This window comes from Symsagittifera roscoffensis, chromosome 6 (assembly GCF_963678635.1).
Source record: "Symsagittifera roscoffensis chromosome 6, txSymRosc1.1, whole genome shotgun sequence".
In the NCBI taxonomy this organism is placed as follows: domain Eukaryota; kingdom Metazoa; phylum Xenacoelomorpha; order Acoela; family Convolutidae; genus Symsagittifera; species Symsagittifera roscoffensis.
Genome location: NC_087067.1, coordinates 59,218,507 through 59,242,581, shown reverse-complemented (window position 1 = coordinate 59,242,581; position 24,075 = coordinate 59,218,507). Strand labels below are relative to the sequence as shown.

The 24,075-nt window shown below is 35.5% G+C and overlaps 1 protein-coding gene across 1 annotated transcript; it reads right to left on the bottom strand.

Annotated features, from left to right (window-relative positions):
* Nucleotides 1–16,596: 16,596 nt before the first annotated feature.
* Nucleotides 16,597–23,809, bottom strand: LOC134848172 (uncharacterized). Its single transcript, XM_063865535.1, has 3 exons — nucleotides 23,471–23,809; nucleotides 18,296–18,546; nucleotides 16,597–17,303 (listed from the first exon to the last, which is right to left on the bottom strand). Exons 1-3 carry the CDS (start codon nucleotides 23,797–23,799, stop codon nucleotides 16,687–16,689), a joined length of 1,197 nt encoding a protein of 398 aa, XP_063721605.1. The 5' UTR covers nucleotides 23,800–23,809; the 3' UTR covers nucleotides 16,597–16,686.
* Nucleotides 23,810–24,075: the final 266 nt, after the last annotated feature.

Sequence of the window (24,075 nt, the reverse complement as noted above, 5' to 3'; positions counted from 1 at the left end):
CCTTTAATTACCAGATACACTAAGTAGAAATACACCACCTGAACTACTTACACGAAAAACTACAGTCGAAATTCCACAAAATATTAAATTTTACCTCGCAAAAAATGAAACCTCACCACGATTAGAATGTAAATATGCCGTAAAAACTGACATAGATCAATCACAAATAAACAATTTACAACATTTCCCACTCTATTTAGATTGTCAAAATAATCACTATGAAGTTGATTTTTAAGGTACATCCATATTTAAACCAATTCCATATTCACATTGGATTAAAAACAATACCCAACATAAACAAATCAAACAACAACCACACAAAAAGGACCCTTTTCCATTAAAAGAAAAGGAAATTTAACTGACACCATAAATTTATCAGGAGCATTACCAAAAGATTCAAAATATACGATAAATTAAGTTTTTAATCTTCATGACCCACTTGACACGATACCCCTATCAAAACTAGAAGACAAAAATTTTCTACCAACAACAGAGAAAATTACACTAAAATTATTACAAAAATACAAAATATTGTCCCCATTATCAGACAAATCAAACCATGGCACAAATATAAAACTAAACCAACAAAAGCTGATACCACAATCCTAGGAAATAAAACACTCCTCCATATTTCAGAAAAATTAACCACTATTATAAATGAAAACACAGACCTTCTAGAATATCAAACGTATAATTCTAAAGTACCCGGTTTTCCTTTAAATATGATGTTGATAGCATTCAATACATCACATACACTAAATACAAAAGGACATTCAGGATCAGAAAAGACATACTCTAATTTTACACAAAAGTTTTACATCCCAAATGCACCAATTTGGATCAAAGTATTGTGTTATGACTGTTACTTTTTTCACAAAAAACACAAAAGGACCAATTTTACCATCCTCCGAAGGAAACTCTTATATAATGGTCATTAATGATGCATTTACGCACTACGTAGCACTCAACCCAGTACCAAATTGTAATGCTTATTACGAATATACAACACTTTACGAACATTGGAGAGCTAAATTCGGATTACCCGGAATACTAGTCACAGACAACGGCACAGAATTTATAAATAATTAAATCATCACAATATGTCACTTATATAATATCAAACATAAACCACGTACATCTCATGCATCTTGGACAAACTGATTAGTCGAAGGTATGAATCGTTCATTACAAGAATACCTTAGATAAATCATCAATGGAAATGATACACGATACACCGAATGGTCTGCACATGTAAAATTATTCCCTTTATCTTATAATTCACAAATCACAACAAAATTAGGAATGTCACCATACGAATTGGTATTTAATCAAAAACCACGAAAACCAATCACGTTCACAGCTAATGCTCACAAAAATACACAAGGTTATTGCCAAACAAATAAAGATTCAATATGTTACAATCTACCATCACATACGCATGATGTAGATCACTTTCATCATGCACAAATTTTAAAATTAGCTTCCGGCACACATACCGAATGGATTTTAAATAGAGATAAAAAAACTTAACGAAGTATATCAAAAAGTAACAAAGAAATTGTTACAAAGGCAAAACAGTAGTAACCAAATTAATTCACATTTTACGCAAGCAACAGATTTAAAAATAGGAACATTTGTTTTAATTCCCAACTTCACTACACAAACAAAAATTTCTCATAAATTACAACTACTCCGAAAAGGATCAATCAAATAATTGATAAACCCACTGAAGTAACATCCAAACTTACTGACTCCAGTAAGAAAGAAATTGTTGAACATCGTAACAACCTATTACCTTATTATCCAAAAGAATAAGCACTTCGCGAATTAACTCAAATATATTCTTTCACAGGTTTGAAAATTATTCAAAACAATCCAGGAATTGAACAAAATCAAAACATCGATAAAACAAGAATCAAAAAACGATTCAACAAAAAAATAGTCCCCCAAACATTTTATATACCAGAAACAAAAACAGCTCAAAAAGAAAGAAAAAAAGGAAAATTACAGAAAAGATTTTACCACAGGATCAACAACAAAAATCTGAACATAGAGAACGATCACGACTTAGAAGTCAGCCACGAAAAAATTATTTCATTCCACAACCTAAAATATTAAAGAAAGTTCACATCGAAAAACAACTTTAATTTTAATTAATATCAAGATTCTTTTTAATCATTTTGAATTCTCACATTTTCGTAATAAACATGCTGAAAACACATTTGAACAATTCTAGTTCAAAATCAGCCAATTGAATTCACTCATATTCATCACCTTATTGACTTCAACACAACTTTATTAGCCGATAGAAAATAATCGCCAGGCATATCTATAACTTTAACTTTAAGACCTTCAGGTCAAAAATTAGCAACTTTCTAAAAATTGACAGCTAAAACAAACACTACTTCAATATTACAACCCTCCCTTATCAAGTAATACAAAGATCAACAATATTTTCCCAACCCAGAACTCAAAAACCCTCGAACCAAAAATAGCAAATTAGCCTAAAGAGCAAAAAACATATGATCATTTGGCCTAAAGTACAAATAATTCCAAGATACCCCAATCATCCACTAAATAAAAACAAAACTATGAAGACCTCCCAAACACCATAAAATAACCCCTCAACAATATTTGACAAAACCCAACCCACTTGTCAAAAAATCAATAAATAATCCGACCACACTTGAATTTAGCCCCAAAAACTTAAGATTCGACGAAACGAATCATTTCTTAAATGCTTTTCTCCATAACCGTCAACAATTTTAAACAAATAATTTCAAATCTTATCATAAAATTTTCTAATCTTCTTAAATTTTCTATATTAATTTTAGCTGAAACTTTGGAAACTCTAGTAATTCATTTCATAATTTTTTGCAACCTTTTTCAAATTTTCTATTCCCTATTCGATATATATTTCCAACTTTCCAAAATCCTTGATCACCTCCACAGATAGGATAACTTGAAGTCTATTTAAATGTTTCAAACCATCTTTAGTAGAACTGATATTTTTCTACTATTCATAGTTTTTCTCACATTTTTAACATCCCTAATAATGACATTATGCAAATGTATAAAAAGGCAGTCACCACATTCGCCTTAGCAACCATCCTTTTGATTATTTTCATTGAAGAATACTATAGCAAATATAAATTTTCCCTATAGAAAGTTGAGAACTCAAATACCTTGTCAAAATTGCTAATCAATCACCACCACACCAGTCCCCACCAACAACTTCCCAAGAAAACCCAATAACACCTACAACTACCCAAAACTCCCAATCATCAACACGCATTTCTTAAGACAATCTATACACGTTTGAAGAAAGATACGCACGATTATTTGAACCCTTAGAACCTTTGAGCGAACCATGATACGAACTGACATATAATCTATATCCCACTCTACAACAAGATCTTAACCGAGTAAGACATATTAGTCAAAATCAAAATGAACTAGAAATCAATAGACAAATCATACATCCAAGACGAAACAGAAATTGTCAAACTCCCAGAGTTCATTTTAATATACCTCAATCACCGACACCAACCCCTTCAGATCTTTCTAGTAGCACACTACCAGAAACTCTCACACTTGCTTTACCACAAAGCATTTCAAATCTTCCATCAAATTATTTAGGTTCAACTCCCACATCAGAACAACTTAGAGAAAACCCTTTTAATCCCCCAGAATCCACTGAACGCTTACCATATTGGACATCACACTCATACACTCAAGGTGAACCAAATATAGGAAACGAACCAATAGTTATTTCTTCTGACACAACATTATCAACCCTATCAGAAACACTTTCCCTTCCATCAACAACTTCATGTAGTCAAATATCACCAACACTTTTTCCCCTAAATTTTCCAACAAATCTTGACGCCAGATACCAAGAACAATCATCCACAAATACCCCCCTACGATTAGATTGGAACACATTCCTAGCACCTCCCCCATTATTTGGACAACATCAAGAAAGTAGAAGACTTCACAATTGGGCACTAAATAGACTACAATATAAACAAGATGTCCCAAAAGATATTTAAGAACATAACATCCAAATACTTTAAAAAAAATAGACAAGATGTCCAAAAAGGTATTTAAGAACATAACATCCGAATACTTCAAAAAAATAGTCTCACACTAAAATTCGAAATTACAGTAAGACTCAACAACATTGTTCAACACCCCTTCCCCCTAAGCCCACCAATTATAACAGCTCAATCTTTACCTCCCCCATTTATAACAACTGAAATTTTATATAAATACGATAGATATACCAAAAAGACAATTGGATATATAACTAGTTAATAACCCATAATCAGGATTATCATACACATGTATCTTTTAAAGATTTTCACTTTCCGACATCTTCTTTTTCAAATTTTTTCCGAACAAAATCAAAATCCATCTCCTCGCACAGGACCTCAGGATATATTAGTAACACACTACGATTGTGAAGAAAACGACCAAAAAAATTCCACAAATATGCTATAAATCAAGTAACACAATGTGAATCCGAACCACAAGCTATAGAAACTACGAACATAGTAGCTACATTATACTCAAAAACCCGAGCGACAACACTTACAGGTTATAAATTCACAGCAACATTTTCCGAAAAGAAAGTACATTAATCACAAGTCTCAAATGGAAATAAAAACCGACTTGATCACGAATCTTTCTATCAGAGCAAAAAAGAAATACTTTTACATTTACAACCCGAAGATTGTAAAAATGAACTACTCAGATTAAATTTAACATCAAACAAAAACTCAAACAGAAAAATAATAAATTTTCAAGTTTTCACCGACTCCGCACACGAAGCAGAACTTGAAAGATACCAAGGACATATTAAATTAGACGAAAAATTTCCATACAATGAGGCACACGTAAGATTAAATTATGATCTTCACGATAAACATTGGGTACCACACATTGGAATAAATAATCCTTCAAACTGCAAAGCAGACACAACAAATAAAGGATACCAAGAAATAATATTTTTTGATTGGAAAATACGACTTGAAAAAGTACAACTCACACGAGATATAAAAGACGACACTATAAACTACCAAGGAATCAGATTCCCTTGCAAAAATGACCAAGGTTATTGTGATCCTACTACTAGGACACAAGCCACAACTGTCTGGTTTCCCGAAGACACTTGTACCACATTTCAAGTAGCAAAAATACACGCTAGAATGATAAAATTCCATCAAAAATATTTTATTGAACCAATCCGATTTGAAAATGTAAACCGAGATCAAATACGACAACGAAATCATAAATTTAGAAACATCCACAATATAGAAATTAAATTAACACGTTTTCAAATTTATCGAGAAACAGAATTAGCATGTAAATATAGAAATCCACTCTTCAAAACAATATTCCGAAAATCTTGTGGAATACAAACAAGGTTTCGATATGAATACAGGAAAAATAATAAAAAAAACCCCACGCGGCACATCATTCTCCAAATGAAGGAACCTCATACATCCCAGTAAACTTTCTAAAAAACACAGGAAAAACTGGTAGAAAAATAAAACCACAAGATACAGAAAAAACACAATTACAGGAACTATCACTTATGAACAACACATATTTTGGCGCAGTTCATTATGTTATGCACTTACATATGAAAGTAGATTACACAATTAGTAGAATTTTTCAAGAAATGTCACTATCAGTACTAGAAACACTACATCAACTATGTGAACTCGAAAGAACACAGATTTTAAAATCGCTAGCACTAGCAGTTCTAAAAATACCCTATGCAGGATACTTATTATCCGGAAATAGATCAAATTTTCTTGATCATGAGGGAAATATTTTATGGTTTTAAACTTGCACCAAAAAAGTATCACCTTTATATGTTTTTGAAGACAAACGATGTTATAAAAGAATCCCAATATTCTATAAAAATAAAGTACATTTTGTTGATACACTTTCAAGAAGAACATACTTTTGTGATACAGCAGTCCCATGTGGATCAGAAAATAGCCACAATGTTGTACAATTAAATCCCGACGAAAATCAATACTACCTACTTACACCATATCCCACATTAATGCAACCATTGAAAAAGTTTTCACCCGAAAGCATTAGAGCTATTGCTCGCAACCCAAATATCTACCTATAATCGATAGGAATATACTCTAAACCAGATATACAACACCACATTCGTACACAACAATTTCAAGAACTACTAACACAAATGGACACTATACAACGACAATCAATAGATCAGAACTTACGCAAACTTGCAGAAACCGCAGGCTTTTCAGACTATTACACACAAGATTACAGCGCAAATTTTAAAGATATTAAGGACTATATATATTTAAACGACGAAAAATATAGACCACAAGATATCTCACCAATAAATAATTTTAGCTTCGTAACTTTGAAAAACGAAATTTTTGCCTTTCTAGGATGGCCCTATTACATCTTAGAAAGATTGACTATTTTATACGCAATGTTCAACTTTATGGGATTTCTTTTCTCATTATTGAAAGGAATCTATAACACATGCGCAATACATAAACAAGTAAACCGACAAGCAAGCGTAGCACGCATATCATTTGCAGGATTTTTTGGAATTTTTTCCACATCAATAAATAAAATACTTTGAGACGCACAAACAAAGAATATAAAACAAAATTATCAACAAAACTGAACACATATGACGAATCACAAAACAATAGAAATGTATCACCTACAGCGCCACAATTACCAAATTTACATCACAGCCATCCATTATCATTAGTATCACGAAGTTTTAGAAACCTAGCACTCACAAACCCTACAAATTTAAGACCTAATTAAATACAAAGCCCCATTCACCAAATAGTAACACAAAATTGCCAAAATGACGATACCTATGAACAAATAATCGAACAGCCCCATACCACCACTTTTCAATCTCAAAATAATCATTTTTTTAGCCCACGATGAGCAGACAAACTGGATCCCTCAACCGTTCAAATTCCCATCCTGCCAATCTCCAAAACCCAATTCCCATTATCCAACTTTCTGCTTTCCGGCCACCTGATTCACCTCACATTAACACATCATCCGGCAAGAATTCTGGCGCTAACTCAGACATTGCAATTTTTTAAACTATCTCCCAATTTGAAAACTCCGATTTAGAAACCCCGATGAATTTGCAGATTCCGATCCATCCACTTCCACTTTTTTTTCAACCCAGCCCCTCTACCTTCTCAAAACCTCCCTTTCAACCCATCCGCTCCCAAACTCATTGTGTATCCCTCTCTACTCCTTCTCACGTTTCCCAAGTAACTCCAACCTACTCCCCTTTTACAACTGAACGTTCCACAAACAATTCCCCTGACAACAGCCATATTTCTGATGAGCTAACCAATCTCATAACACTGCAAAAACAGATACAATACCCTCACACCCTAACTATTCATCGATTATCATCAACAATAACATTAAACCCACCAACCCCTACACCTACTTCAGACTACACCACATCACTAGCTCAGTCATCCACAGCAACACAATCATCAATCAGTAATAACCGTGCTTATAGAACCTTTAAACGAAAATTCTCAAATCACCCATTTCCATCCAAACCCGGAGCTGCCCGAGAATACATCAATCACCCAACTTATACCAATACTACCAATTATCTCCAAGTACCCTTACCCTTCTTTCCCCAATATACATATATATTATCATAACTTTGTGTGATCATAACTTTGTAGACGAACATGTAATAGTATCCAAACTTCACTGGACATCCTATCACAATTTTACAAATCCCCTTGATTTACCACTCCTTAACACCACACAAGACATTGAAAGAATTAAAAATGAAATATTCAGACTAACTACAGCACTAACCCTTCGACAATTCACGCACATAGGTTTTAAAAAACTACTAAAAACATTCACCGCACCTCGAGCTAACGAATACTCAATCGATTCTTATGATCACAATATCATCAGAGCTAATCAAGATCAATTCCTTGACGACGATCGATTCGCTAGCCCACAATTAACCAAAACTCTTTATTAAAACACCTCATTTCTTCACACTTAGCATACTAGACAAGAAACATGATCACATCCTCTCAGAAGCACTTTCCGATATTCAATCTCACGAATCATTTCACTAACTTTTCACTTCCTTACACCAAAAGAACGTGATTTGCACTGTTCAAACGACATCTTGTTCAGAACTAAACAAACACACACCTACACTTATTATCGTTTCATTCAAAATCCTTTTGACTTGCACACACCATCATGACAACCCCATCATAGATTTCAATTCATTAACTCCAAATACACATCACCGTTTTTTCTTAGTTTCACATATTGTATTAAAAAAACTAACTTTCAAGGCATCCTCCGTAATTACGATCCCATCAAGCAAATGTATATATTCTGTCCCCTCACTAAAACCTCAACGTAGAGGAACCCCGACAACTAATTGTCCCGCATGAATATATTGAAACTATCGAAATAGCTATTTTAGAATTCATCCACAACACTAAATACCATCACAAACTTTATAACCTAATCCAAAACACACCTCATGAATTCTCCGTTGGCACTAAAGAACTAAAAATCATTAAAGCACTCCAATTGCTTTGGCCACTGCTTCAGACTAAAAACATCATCCGCATATTAGGAAAACTACTAACCACATCTGATGCTATTCACGATGTTTTCCCTCATGGCTTCTTTCCTGACCAATAGGTAAATATGAATCAAAAAACTTAAAACTAACTAATTTCACAAATACAACTAGCCATTCTTTATAAATATTTTTTTTTATTTAGTCTTCAAACACGATCATCTACAAACCAGAAAAAAAATAAAAATATCAAACTCTTTTATAAATTATCAACTTTTCATAACCAACAGCACTAAATGATGCAGTTAAATTTCTTCCCCACAGTAGTAATTTAATCTATCAATTATTTTCCCAAATGTAGTAAAATTGAATACGATGAAAATCAATTAATAATTTCAAAGTCCACAAAGCAGTAAAATTCAATAACTAAGTAGTAAAATGATACAAGAACAAAGCGGTACTAGCCTTTTAAATCATTTCTTTCTATTCACTCGCACAAGAATTCTATCCAAACTCGCACAGCTCGCTCACGACGAATTGTTCAAAATAATGAATTCAAATTTTAACTTTCACTAACAATAACTCAAACAAGCGATAACAAGTTTCCAACTTTCTCTTTAACCGGTTAGAATGGAATTATATAATAAACTAAGCTAACCAACGCAGCTTACAAAACACCATAAACTACAAACTAAAAGCATGACTAAAAAACCAACGGTACCCAAATCGCAATAAACCAGCTTAAGAACTGGATAATTTATTCTTTTGAAGACTATTGACAAGTCTAAAAAAGAAATCATAATACACTAAAAAGTCGCACGACAAACCCAAACCAAACAATTTGATTTTTAGGAAAAGAACACAACCAAAACGTTAACACATAACAGGACCCCACAAAAAACCAGCATGCAATCATACCCTCACTCCTGACCTAACCCACCAGAAGAGGACGTCCTGAGCATGCTCTATAGCCGGCCTAACCCACTGTGCTGCATCCACGCTCTGTGACCACTCCATATTTTTGACAAGAGGTACTCAAGGGTGAGTAACTCTTAAAAATAAAAGAACTAAAAACAAAACGCTTTGGCGATAACAACTAATAGAAATCGTAACTAAAAACGAATTGACAAAATTTTATAAAATGTAAATCATAAAATGCAGTTTATAGATCATACAAGACCACAAAGACGAGCATCAAGAAACTAGACGATCCCCTGACACTCAACCTACAGAATGGCCAAAACACAACCGACATGCCGCTCACAATCACAACTCAAAAGGATTTGAAGTAAGACTTGACTTCGCAGAAAAGGACTTCATTGAAGCAGACCAATGACCATCTCGAAGTTCAAGTATACGTACAGATCCGAGTTACAAGGCATTCCCTCCAAAATCAATCTTCACTCCACTTCCAGATAAAAACGAAACACAACCAGGTCTCCGCCGGAGCAGGACGAACAATCATAACAAACCATCTTGAAATCAGATTGATTTCGTTGGCGGTCACAGTCATTGTCGATCAAAAACTAACAACTTAATATCGACGATTCCATCTTCCTGGAGCCTTCTTCTCCAAGAACAGAACAAGAAAATCATGCTCGCCAAATACCAACGATCATCATTCATCCATCATTACAGAAAGAAGATAAAAGATTCAAAAACTCTGTAAACCCCGGATGGGTGGAACCAGATCTAAACTATATTTTACTATTGAACATTTTATCACTATAAAATTTTTATAATTAACCAATCATGATCCATCTAACTATTAACCCACTTATTTGTAAGTGCTGAAATTACTTGTAATTTCAGCACCAGCGAGATTTGAATTTATCTTAGAACTTAGTTGCCTCTCCGAGAGACCTACTCGCAATAAGCCAGTATAGTCTAGATCTATTGAGACTAATTGAGACTAGCAGATGTAAGAGTAAGATTAAGATCGGTATTAGACTAAGAAGTTGCACGAATCTATCCGGCCGAAAATAAGATAGCGTGAAGAGCAGACGGTGTACCCTATCTGATTTTACTCTATGAGTTTTAAATAGAACTTAACTCAATAACCCAAAAACAAAAAATGATAACAGTATTCAGTGAATCTGAAAAATAGACATTAAGTGTAAAGAAAGATAAGGAATTGGAGGGTACGGGAGAGCCTGTAAGAGTCAGAACAGTTGCTAACTACTATTGAGAGTATTTGGTTCTCGTCAGAGAACAGAACAGTTGTTAACTACTATTGAGAGTAGTTGGTTCTCCTCAGAGAACAGAACAGTTGTTAACTACTATTGAGAGTAGTTGGTTGTCGTCAGAGAAGAGAACAGTTGTTAATTACTATTGAGGGTAGTTGGTTCTCGTCAGAGAAGAGAACAGTTGTTAACTACTATTGGGAGTAGTTGGTTATCGTCAGAGAAGAGAACAGTTGTTGGCTACTATTAAGAGTAGTGGGTTCTCGATCAGAGTAGAGAACAATTATTGCTAGCGAGCGAGCTGATTGGAACCCGAGTTAAGTACCGGGTTGAACGAGTTGTGTGAGCGAGTTGCGCTGGAACCCGAGTTTAGTACCGGGTTGAAATAGCTGTGCGAGCGAGTTGCGCTGGAACCCGAGTTTAGTACCGGGTTGAACTAGTTGTGTGAGCGTTTATCTGCTAGAGTAGGCGAGTTTTGATCGAGTCAACCAAAAACTGACGAGCGATTGAACGGAGCGGGACGCGGGCTTCAGAACAGAAGTTGCTAAATAGTAGTTAGCTCATTATGGGCACTGTAAGTTGATTTGATTTCCTTTGCGATTGAGAACTAACTCATTGTGCCCACGATTTGCTGAACTAGCTAGAAGCACGAGAGGAGAGCCGAAAAGAGCCTAAATTAAGGGGAAGTTTCGCAATCCTTTAACAGGCCGATTTAGACTGACCACCAACATAACCCTTTCGGGATTGTGAATCATATCGTGTCTTAATTTCCCCCGCTATTACACGGTATAAAGGGGAGGAACTCTGCGGCAGTTGAGTAGAGTGAAAGCGCGCTTAGAGGACACTCCCCGGAAAAGAATCTACAGACCAATTGAAAAGATTTGGCACTTATGCGACTGCTTAAGAGTAAGATTAAGATCGGTATTAGACTAAGAAGTTGCACGAATCTATCCGGCCGAAAATAAGATAGCGTGACGAGCAGACGGTGTACCCTATCTGAAATCACTCTATGAGTTACAAATAGAACCTAACTCAATAACCCAAAAACAACAAATGATAACAGTATACAATAAATCTGAAAAATAGACACTAATTGTAAGGAAAGATAAGGAATTGGAGGGTACGGGAGAGCCCGTAAGAGTCAGAACAGTTTTTAACTACTATTGAGAGTAGTTGGTTCTCGTCAGAGAAGATAACAGTTGTTAATTACTATTAAGCGTAGTTGGTTCTCGTCAGAGAAGAGAGCAGTTGTTAACTGCTATTGAGAGTAGTTGATTCTCGTCAGAGAAGAGTACACTTATTGCTAGCGAGCGAGCTGATTGGAACCCGAGTTAAGTAACTGGTTGAACTAGTTGTGTGAGCGAGTTGCGCTAGAACCCGAAATTAGTACCGGGTTGAAATAGCTGTGCGAGCGAGTTGCGCTGGAACCCGAGTTTAGTACCGGGTTGAACTAGTTGTGTGAGCGTTTATCTGCTAGAGTAGGCGAGTTTTGATCGAGTCAACCGAAAACTGACGAGCGATTGAACGGAACGGGACGCAGGCTTCAAAATAGAAGTTGCTAAATAGTAGTTAGCTCATTAAGGACACTAAGTTGATTTGATTTCCTTTGCGATTGAGAACTAACTCATTGTGCCCACGATTTGCTGAACTAGCTAGAAGCACGAGAGGAGAGCCGAAAAGAGCCTAAATTAAGGGGAAGTTTCGCAATCCTTTAACAGGCCGATTTAGACTGACCACCAACATAACCCTTTCGGGATTGTGAATCATATCGTGTCTTAATTTCCCCCGCTATTACACGGTATAAAGGGGAGGAACTCTGCGACAGTTGAGTAGAGTGAAAGCGCGCTTAGAGGACACTCCCCGGAAAAGAATCTACAGACCAATTGAAAAGATTTGGCACTTATGCGACTGCTTAAGAGTAAGATTAAGATCGGTATTAGACTAAGAAGTTGCACGAATCTATCCGGCCGAAAATAAGATAGCGTGACGAGCAGACGGTGTACCCTATCTGAAATCACTATGAGTTACAAATAGAACCTAACTCAATAACCCAAAAACAACAAATGATAACAGTATACAGTAAATCTGAAAAATAGACACTAATTGTAAGGAAAGATAAGGAATTGGAGGGTACGGGAGAGCCTGTAAGAGTCAGAACAGTTGTTAACTACTATTGAGAGTAGTTGGTTCTCGTCAGAGAAGATAACAGTTGTTAATTACTATTAAGCGTAGTTGGTTCTCGTCAGAGAAGAGAACAGTTGTTAACTGCTATTGAGAGTAGTTGATTCTCGTCAGAGAAGAGTACAATTATTGCTAGCGAGCGAGCTGATTGGAACCCGAGTTAAGTAACTGGTTGAACTAGTTGTGTGAGCGAGTTGCGCTAGAACCCGAGTTTAGTACCGGGTTGAAATAGCTGTGCGAGCGAGTTGCACTGGAACCCGAGTTTAGTACCGGGTTGAACTAGTTGTGTGAGCGTTTATCTGCTAGAGTAGGCAAGTTTTGATCGAGTCAACCAAAAACTGACGAGCGATTGAACGGAACGGGACGCAGGCTTCAAAATAGAAGTTGCTAAATAGTAGTTAGCTCATTAAGGACACTGTAAGTTGATTTGATTTCCTTTGCAATTCAGAACTAACTCATTGTGCAAACGATTTGCTGAACTAACTAGAAGTACGAGAGGAGAGCCGAAAAGAGCCTAAATTAAGGGCAAGTTTCGCAATCCTTTATTAGGCCGATTTAGACTGACCACCAACATAACCCTTTCGGGATTGTGAATCATATCGTGTCTTAGTTTCCCCCGCTATTACACGGTATAAAGGGGAGAAACTCTGCGGCAGTTGAGTAGAGTGAAAGCGCGCTTAGAGGACACTCCCCGGAAAAGAATCTACAGACCAATTGAAAAGATTTGGAACTTATGCGACTGCTTAAGAGTAAGATCGGTATTAGACTAAGAAGTTGCACGAATCTATCCGGCCGAAAATAAGATAGCGTGACGAGCAGACGGTGTACCCTATCTGAAATTACTCTATGAGTTACAAATAGAACTTAACTCAATAAACCAAAAACAACAAATGATAACAGTATACACTAAATCTGAAAAATAGACACTAAGTGTAACGAAAGATAAGGAATTGAAGGGTACGGGAGAGCCTGTAAGAGTCAGAACAGTTGTTAACTACTATTGAGAGTAGTTGGTTCTCGTCAGAGAACAGAACAGTTGTTAACTACTATTGAGAGTAGTTGGTTCTCCTCAGAGAACAGAACAGTTGTTAACTACTATTGAGAGTAGTTGATTCTCGTCAGAGAAGAGAACAGTTATTAATTACTATTGAGAGTAGTTGGTTCTCGTCAGAGAAGAGAACAGTTGTTAACTACTATTGGGAGAAGTTGGTTCTCGTCAGAGAAGAGAACAGCTGTTGGCTTCTATTAAGAGTAGTGGGTTCTCGATCAGAGTAAAGAACAATTATTGCTAGCGAGCGAGCTGATTGGAACCTGAGTTTAGTACCGGGTTGAACTAGTTGCGTGAGCGTTTATCTGCTAGAGTAGGTGAGTTTTGATCGAGTCAAGCGAAAACTGACGAGCGATTGAACGGAACGGGACGCGGGCTTCAAAATAGAAGTTGCTAAATAGTAGTTAGCTCATTAAGGACACTAAGTTGATTTGATTTCCTTTGCGATTGAGAACTAACTCATTGTGCCCACGATTTGCTGAACTAACTAGAAGCACGAGAGGAGAGCCGAAAAGAGCCTAAATTAAGGGGAAGTTGCGCAATCCTTTAATCGGCCGATTTAGACTGACCACCAACATAACCCTTTCGGGATTGTGAATCATATCGTGTCTTAGTGTCCCCCGCTATTACACGGTATAAAGGGGAGAAACTCTGCGGCAGTTGAGTAGAGTGAAAGCGCGCTTAGAGGAGACTCCCCAGAAAAGAATCTACAGACCAATTGAAAAGATTTGGAACTTACGCGACTGCTTTTTTATTTTGGAACCTATGGGACTGATTTTTATATTTTGGAAACTATGAATACACCCCTACGACTTAAAGAACAAATTGGGATAACTATAGCCTTGTGATTGGTTGACTCGATTAACCAATCAGAATGCCTCATAAACTAAATCAGACGTTTAAAGAAGATAATGAAATGAAAGACAGGAAATGCCTTTTTGAAAAATGCTTTCGCAACTACAAGTGCATAAAATAGAGGTAGGATCTTTTTAACAATTTCCACCCCTGTCAAGAAAGGGGGAGATTGTTAAGTAGGTCAAAATGGTCGATTTTTCAACCAATCAGAATGCAGCAAAATTATAATTCTCAATAGAAAGCTCAGTGCTAATTTACTGTATTAATTTATAGGGGTGAAGATTGTTAAGTAGATCCAAAACTAAATGAAATTGATTACGTTTATAACACGGCGAAGTTATAGCGCTAATTAATGCGCGCTCCGATGTATCGTTAAATTGAATTTGAAAAAGCATTTTCTTAAGGAAATTGACTTTACGAAGCGAGGAAAAGTTGATCGGTTGTGCAGCGCCGGAAAATTTAGTAAAATAAGAAATTCGTTTGAATTGTTATTAAAAAGCACTACCATAAATTGATTCGGAGTATTTTTCATTATCGCTTATGATGTAATTAGCAATTAATTCCTGATGCATTCTTCAAGCCATTAAATTATGAAAATGGCAAATTGCAACCAATTAGGAACTGAATGATAAAATCAGTGGGCTGCGAAATCTTCTTTTGCTCTGAGATCATACCTAAATATGGGAGTCAAACTTTCATTGACTTGTCAACCAAATTACCATTTTCAAAATTTCAGGTACAGGCTATCAGAAAATGAAAAAAGAATGGCATAAAAAGCTGAAAAAATCTAGTGTCATTGTCGTCTTTAAATCATTTGATTGGAAACCATCTCAAACATGATTCGAGCCAAGATTTCCGATTGAAAACTGGAGGTACGAACATATCTATAAATCTTCTTTTTTACAACTGAGCGAGCAAAGAATTCATAGAACATTTTCCACGAGAAAAATCGAACCAGATGTAAACTAGATTTTAGTATTGGTCATTATTCTTATATTTTATCCCTATAAAATATTGAATACTTACCAATCATACTCCATCAAACTAACAACCCACTTATTTGTAAATGCTGAAATTACTTGTAATTTCAGCACCAGAGAGATTTGAATTAATTTAGAACTTAGTTGCCTCTCCCAGAGAGCGACTCGCAAAAAACCAGTATACTCTAGATCTATTGAGACTAGTAGATATAAGAGTAAGATTAGGATCGGTATTAGACTAAGAATTTGCACGAATCTATCCGGCCGAAAATAAGATAGCGTGACGAGCAGACGGTGTACTCTATCTAAAATTACTCTATGAGTTAAACCTAGAACCTAACTCATCACGGCATTCGGAACAAAAAAAACTGAAGTTCGTGCTACGGGAAGTAGTCTGATAAAAATAAGATGACGGACTTTAGTAAAAAAAAACAGAAAATTGCCTCTTTGCTCTTTTTCACCGAGCTGCGCTTACATTCGGCATGATAAGCACATTGTGAATCACATCACAGCTGATGGTAATCAAGAGTAGTATGCGAAAAAAATTAAGCAAATAAAAAAAGTAAAGGCTAGTTTTACACTCTTGTCCATAATCCTAAACTCTCATAGCTTTAGATCATAGCTTTAGTCTTAATTGCCTACATTTCACTTATGGGTTCACGAGAAAACTCACAGCACTAATTGTCGCGTGTATAACCCGGTCTTACGAAATGCTCACTTAAATTTAACTCAAGAGTAAGCTAGCTCTCAACTAACTCTAAATACTGCTAAATCTTACATTAAAAACATCTAACAAAGCTATCAGCTAGCTTTCAGCTATCACTGAACTTTCGTAAACGGCACTGGTATAAACTTCTCACAATTTCTCTCGTGATTCAGAAAGTCGACAGTACTTCTGAATATTTCTCTGCAACTGTTGCATACAAACAGTGACACTTTGGTCTCATTAGTTTCCTCTAGCTGACGCCTTCTTGCTTCTAGAACAATCTCATCATAAGAGAGCATCGATTCTTCCGAGGAGTGGACCGACGCATCTTTATCTAGAATCAAAAAGTCCTCGTTTAAAGCGTCAGTTCCTTTTGTCGAATCAACTTCCATCACGTCAGACAATTTATCAGCTCCTTTTTGTGACTTTTTTGCACGTCCTCGTTTACCTTTTCCAGGACCTTCTTTTTCAATCGCGGTATCCAAATTCTGGTTTTTCTTCTCAGATGATCGCGTCTTCATCACTTCCACTTCTTCGCCTTCGAGTGATTTTCTCTGTTTCTTGATCTTTTTCGGTGGTTTCACTGCTTTTGCCTTCGGCATAGCAAGTCTCTCTTTCTTCTGTTTAGCTGCCTTCTTTTTCTTCATTTTCGCCTCCACCAGACGGTTTTTCCAAGCCTTCAGTGCCACAGAGTCAATGTTAAGTCTTTTTGCAGTGATCGACACACTTCCTAAATAAGATATTATAATTTATCAACAAGACAACTGTTTCAAAATTCATTTCCACCCATGAAAGTGTTGCTTATTGAGAAAAAAGCCTGTCTCGTATTTTAGCCAGTATAGGTTCTCATATGGCACTTGGCTGGGAAATTTTCAGAAAAAGGAATTTCAGAAGAAAGAAATAAATGAAAAGTCAACATTCTTTATAATTTACGAAAACTTCCTGAAGGCTTAAATTGATTTTTCTTAAGACTTGTACTGTTTTGAAAATAATTGGCCCCCCCTCGGTTTTAGCAACTAAGTACATAAATCGCAAACGATTAGCAGTTAAATAATAAGAAAGTGGCGCAGATTCAATGAAAGGTGCCTGAGGTGAGGGATTCTAGCTATTACAAGTTGCAAAAATTCAGACAGACAGACAGAATTAGTTGAAAATATTATTCTTCCGATTCTGAACGAACTTGAACAAAGCTAGTGGAACCTGATCTAAACTACATTTTATGATTGGATAAATTAGATATTTTACCACTGTAAAGTATTTAATATTAACCAATCATGATCCATCTAACTAACAACCCACTTATTTGTAAGTGCTGAAATTACTTGTAATTTCAGCACCAGAGAGATTTGAATTTAACTTAGAAATTAGTTGGACTCTCCAAGAAGACTTTAGCAGCCGCAATAAACCAGTATACCCTAGATCTATTGAGCCTAGCAGAGACTAGTTAAACAACCTGAGACTAGATAGTATAAGAGTAAGATTAGGATCGGTATTAGACTAAGAAGTTGCACGAATCTATCCGGCCGAAAATAAGATAGCGTGACGAGCAGACGGTGTACCCTATCCGAAATTACTCTATGAGTTAACCACCTCGGTCCTAACTCACTAGGTTGAAATTTAGGACAACCTTGAGACACAAATGCTTACTGCAAAACGAGAGCTCATTTGTTTATTATAATTATCTTTGTCTGTGCGAACTTCTGGCAACTCTCACTGACTTACCTCCATCCACCAGGTACTCTGCCACTTTAGACTGATACTGATGAGAGTATACTTCAGACGCCACTTCATCGTGTATGTCAAAGATCTTCCTCTGTTGGACCAGTTTCAACACTTCCTGCTGCTGCATGTGAATCAACTCATCCAAAGTTGCCTCGTCCAGAATCACATGTTCCGGATGGTTCAGTCTATCGTTCGCAATGGAGTTGTCGGAGAACATTGAATATTCAGAGGAATCATCGTTTACGAATGATCTGGAATACTCATCAAATCACTTCTTTGTAAAAGTTTCAACAAGAAATCTGGATAAAGACTCATGTCACTATTACCGCACGATCGTGATATTTTGATGATAAACATTTAAAATGAGCTCGCAGCAACTAAAACCTCCCAAAAAAAATTAGCCAACGCATCACCGGAATTATAAAATAGTTTGTTTTCCACAAACAGCAAAAATGTAGAGCATGTTCAAAGTTTGTGGTGCAATTTAACCAGCAACTATTTCAAAATGTTAAAGGTGTAGCAAGACTCGTCAAACGTGCACATGAATCATAATTTTGGAAAACACGAAGTGGAGCTTCACCTCACTTGAAGTAAAGCAGAAAATATTGAGCATCCTGAGAAAATCCCGAAATCCTGAGAACTGCCATACTGGTTGCTTGCAGACCTTAGAGTACTAATAAGGGAAAACCTTTCGGTCTAATCCTACACTCCTTACGAACAAATAAACTTGATAAAAATTATAACTTATGTTTCTAATACAAAAAAATACGGAGCCATTTCCAACAATATCAGCAAAAAAGCAAACTAACTTAAGCAGAAGCAATTTTTTTTACCTCTTGCGATACATCACAGAAAGAGCAGCAAACCGAAAACACGAAACACACTTTAAATTTTTTTAACAATTTTTGTTACCTTGTCTCGAATGCGGTGCAATTTGACAAAAGATGAGCAAGGCAATCGCGAGTGTTAAAAAGAGGCGAAGCCACATTGTGTAGAAGCCAGTTAAATCGAAAACAAAATTCTGAGCATCAAAGTTTCATGCCACAATTCTTCTCACGCACACATAGCAAAAAAAATACTTCCCTTTAAAAAGGCGAAAAAATGAGGTCACTTAGTCAATATATTATGAGTCTCACCTATTTGAGTGAAAAAGGAAAGATCGTAAAAATTAGCAATTACAAAGGTTTTCAGCTATTGTTATGATTGGAGAGTAGTTTGACGAAAAATAAATTACTAGGCAAGGTTCTGACGCTATCACACAAAAAAAAAACTTTTTTCCACACATGGAAGTATAATCGGCCCGGTACGGCTGGGGCTCGAACCCTAGTCCTTAACCACCAAATGAGCATGGTTTGCATCTAGAAAAGATGTTGATGTTCCATACTACCACAAAAAATGCATGCAATTAAACATCATAAAAAAACGTCCGGCGGTGGCTATGACACCAGACACGTCGCCTGCAAGCTAGGTTCGTGGAGGAAAAAGTCAGAATTCCAAGTATCTCACTCGTCAATGAAAAAAGTATTGCAATTATTTAAAAAGCGGTAAATTAGCAGACATTTTTTGGGTAGAAAAATGAGTAAAAAACTAAACATTTGAGCTTTAAACACAAAGGTGGAGCAGAGCTTCGAACCACTTGCGATATAAATGAAATGCCAACGTTCTAAAGATAGGTCTCAAACGAAAAGTGAAAAATAGATGGATTGAAGAAATCAATTACCTAAAATATTAGAAGGATTCAGGCTACATAAACTCACTTCATTTCTTTCTCATAACAACTAAATGATGTAAACGATTAAAAAAAACTCGGTCAAATGATCTAAAATATCCTAATTGATTCGAAAACTTTGCTTAAAATTGCAACTAAACAACCTACATATCCCAGAGGCAAACTTGAGGATAATAAAAAACCTAACTGTTGCTTGCTATAAACTAAGATTAAAATGAAAAACAAAAATGAAAAACCAAAACTTCAAAAAAACACTGCAAAAAACGAAAAATTATCACAAAAAAATAATTCCCAGAAAACCTAAAAACAACTTTTAACATCTATAAGAACATCCCAAAGACATCCGAAAACTTACCAAATACCAAAAGTTGATGAACAAGATTACAACAGAACATATGCCGGTTAATGAAACAAAAAAAAATACGAGAACTTTTTTTTTCATGAAAATTTCAGTCGGAAAACCCAAACTCTCGATTATCGTACATTTGCCTTATTCATTTGAAGACGGAACAGTCATATCAGAATCGCAAAAAAACTATTCTGGCATTTCATGATTTTTTCTCAAAATCTATGACGGTTTTCCAAAATTTATGAACTAGTATTCAAACTTTTTGAATTTTCGAAATTTATTTATTCGAAATTTAACGAAAAAAAACAACAAACTAAACTCAAAAAAAATTTCGTTAATTGTTTTTCCATCAGAAGTTTTTGGCGCGCTAAAATACTAGAAAACCATGAACTATATCAACTCTCTTAAAATTTAAATAAAAGCATTTAATAAGTGAAGGAAACAGTGACCAAATTATCCGATAAAAAGTATTGAAAAAAAAAGATGACAAATTTGGTCAAAAATTGTTCAATAAAAATTTAACAATTTTAAGTTCGAAAAGTTATTTAGCCACCAGTCGTCCATAAATAACATTAAAATGAGCGACGTAGTTGCAGGCAAAAACAAAGCAGAAACTAAGCCGACAAAAAACAAACCGAAAACGACGAAGCCGAAAAATGAATAAATGATAAAAGATTTTTTTTTAAATTTTGAACTGCGATTTATAGGAAAAACGTCAATAAGGTGGGAGTAACAAAATCATAAGCGCAAATAGGACGCACATGCTGCATGAATTTTATACTTTTATACGTTTACATGCATGTCGTTTATACTTCATACATGTCGTTTATATAATGCATGCAAAGCTAACCCTAACCCATGCAAACAACGGGTTAAGAATTTCATATTAAAAAAATTTAAAAAAATCACAAAAAAAGTCAAATCTGGAAAACTACTAAGATTTGAGCAGTCATAATTTGATGCAAAGTTCTCAAACCGCAAGACTACTCTGATAGCCTCCGAGTACAGGGAAATTCAAATTTTGAAGAAAAAAAATGTTTGGGTTTTCAGAAATTTTTTTCAAAAATTCACAAAAAACGTCATATGTCAAAAACTAAAAGAAATTGAGCAATCATATTTGAAGGCAAGGTTCGCAACTCCTGAGAGTACCCTGACAGCACCCAACTACAGGTTAAGGATTATCAAACTTTGAAAAAAAAATTAATTCAAACTTTTGAAAATTGTTTTTGTAAAAATCACAAAAAACGTCATATCTCAAAAACTACAGCAACTCGAGCAAACACCATTGGAGGCAAAGTTCGCAAATCCCTCTGATAGCCCCAAACTACAGGGTTACGAATTTCAAATTTTGAAGAAAAAAATCGTTAAGTTTTCTGAAAAAATTGTGAAAAACCACAAAAACGTCATTTCTCGAAACTCAAAAGGATTTGAGAAGTCATATTTGGAGGCAGATTCGCAACTCAAGAGAGTACCCTTACAGCACTCAACTACAGAGTAAAGAATTTCAAATTTTGTAGTTTATTTTCAAGTTGAAGTTTTGAAGGTCTTAGAAAAAAATCCAAAATCGTCGTATCTCGTACACTAAGAATTTGACCATTCTTAATTGGACTTCAAATTAGCAACCATTTTGTGAACTCTGACAGCATCCCACTATCGGGCTGCCTGCTTTTTCAGCTGGGTGGAATAATCACTGAACTGAAACAGGAAAATCGGAAAATAATCTTAAACATTGCAATATACAAAATAGCTTAAGCGTGAAAAAATTCTTTCGATAATTATGCAAAAATATTACGTTAAAGAAATAAGATGAAGCGAAAAAAATTGGAGACAATTGTTTGACAGTAGTACTTTTTTAAACTGAATCGTCGAAACCAAATTGAAAGTTAAAAAATAGGAGACGGGTAGACAGACATAATCAAATTAATTGAAAAAGCAGGTATTCAGGCAGACAGACAGACAGACAGACTTTATTTGGCCTCGAAAAAAATTACCGAAAAATTATTGACCTTGCGGAAAACGAATTGAAAATTTAAATATAGTATAGATAGATAGATAGATTGGAAATTTAATAAAAATTGTTCACATTATAAAAAAAAGCTAGGTCCCGATTACAAGACACCTGCTATGGCAAGTGTAATTCTTTTGAAAGAACCACTTTTATGCCCCCAAGCAAAAATGAATTTCAAAACAATTTCGTCCTTAAAACGACAAAAATAGACGCGACTAAAAAATAAAACATCAGTTAAACCATTGAATCCCAAGATTCAATTATATGGTATATCATCTTCTAGCGAAATCGAAAAAAAATATTGATTGAAAAACAAAGTTAGTTTACAAGCAATCATCAAAAAAATGGAATATAAATGCGATTCTAAATGTTGGCGTACTCAAAAAAATTTTGTGGCCCTGATGTTCGACCTGCTGCCACGAAAGTGGTTTTTTAAACTAGTTGTTAAATTGAAAAAACCTTTATTACAAATTATTGCTTGGTTATCGCAAGCGTCTTAAAAATGAAACCTAAACACAGAGCAGTGCTTGTATGCCAACCGATTTCAGAAAAAGATTATACAAAAACTGATGTAGAAACATCCAAAAAAATGTTTCCGAAAAAAACTTTTATTAAAATAAATTTTCCCTTCAAAAGACACACACATAGGAAGCATTTTTCGCTAATCCAGCAATGCAATATAATGCCAACAAGCCGATAAGGTTTTAAAAATGCCAAGCTGAGTAATCAAAAAAAAAACAAGAATAATTATATTATACCAAACGGGCGGAGGTAATTTTGAAACCAACATTATGAAGCCGAATATGTAAACCCAACGTACAAAAAGAATCCGTGCTACAGAAACTAAGCCTACAAAATCAAACAGACAGACAATAGTCCGACAAAGCAGAAATTTCAAGCAGGTATTTCACCTCTACGCTGGATGGTAGATTGATTTTGAATTGACACGATTTGCAATTTCACGTGCGTTATCTTGTTGTTTACAGGAAAAGTCTTGTACCGTTAGCAACACCCTTACAAATTGCACGGGTCAACACTGCAATAAACAATATTTGTCTAACGCTCAAGGAACTTGATAGTAAAACTAACCTCCGGGTTTTTTTCTTTTTCAGTTCAACTAAATTTGTAAAATGGGTAGTCCCACTTTTCAAATTGGAAATTGCTTCATGTCCAGTTTTCGGCACAGATTTTTTTCCCGCCTTCATTAGGTTCGAAACAATTTGGGGTTCACAGTTAGATACTTTTTGCTTTTGCCTGCTCGAACCTTTTCCTGGTTGCTTCGGGCTGCCATTGATGTGTACGAATTTCGTTGTAGGCTTCGGAGCAGTAGCAGCCAAAAATGAAAACTTGCTCGCCAGAGTTTCTTGTTGGCCTTGCTGACGATCTTGACCGAAGCTCCACAAAGAGTTACAAGCCATTTTCAACTTAAACTATAGTTAAACCATTTGAAGCTGGTCGAAAAACTATCGAACATTGATCACATAATTTACTACGAAAAATAGCAACAGACAGGCAATTTTTTAATTTAACGAGCGAATTAGGACATCTTTTTCCTCATAAATGGAATTCAGCCTGGGTGAAAATGGTCCACATAGCAAAGCAACGAGCAGACAATTTTCATTTCTCAACAATACGAGTATTTTCTCAAACCAAAAACGCCAATACAGTGCTGATTTAAATTAACCGGACGAAAC

What these genes read in the sequence shown, in the direction of transcription:
- LOC134848172 (XM_063865535.1), bottom strand. Translation starts at nt 23,799, where the DNA reads ATGGCTTGTAACTCTTTGTGGAGCTTCGGTCAAGATCGTCAGCAAGGC. An exon ending in AAAAAGAAAAAAACCCGGAG is followed by an intron (nt 18,547 to 23,470) that starts GTTAGTTTTACT and finishes TGAGTATTCCAG; the next exon opens with ATCATTCGTAAACGATGATT. An exon ending in AGAGTACCTGGTGGATGGAG is followed by an intron (nt 17,304 to 18,295) that starts GTAAGTCAGTGA and finishes TATCTTATTTAG; the next exon opens with GAAGTGTGTCGATCACTGCA.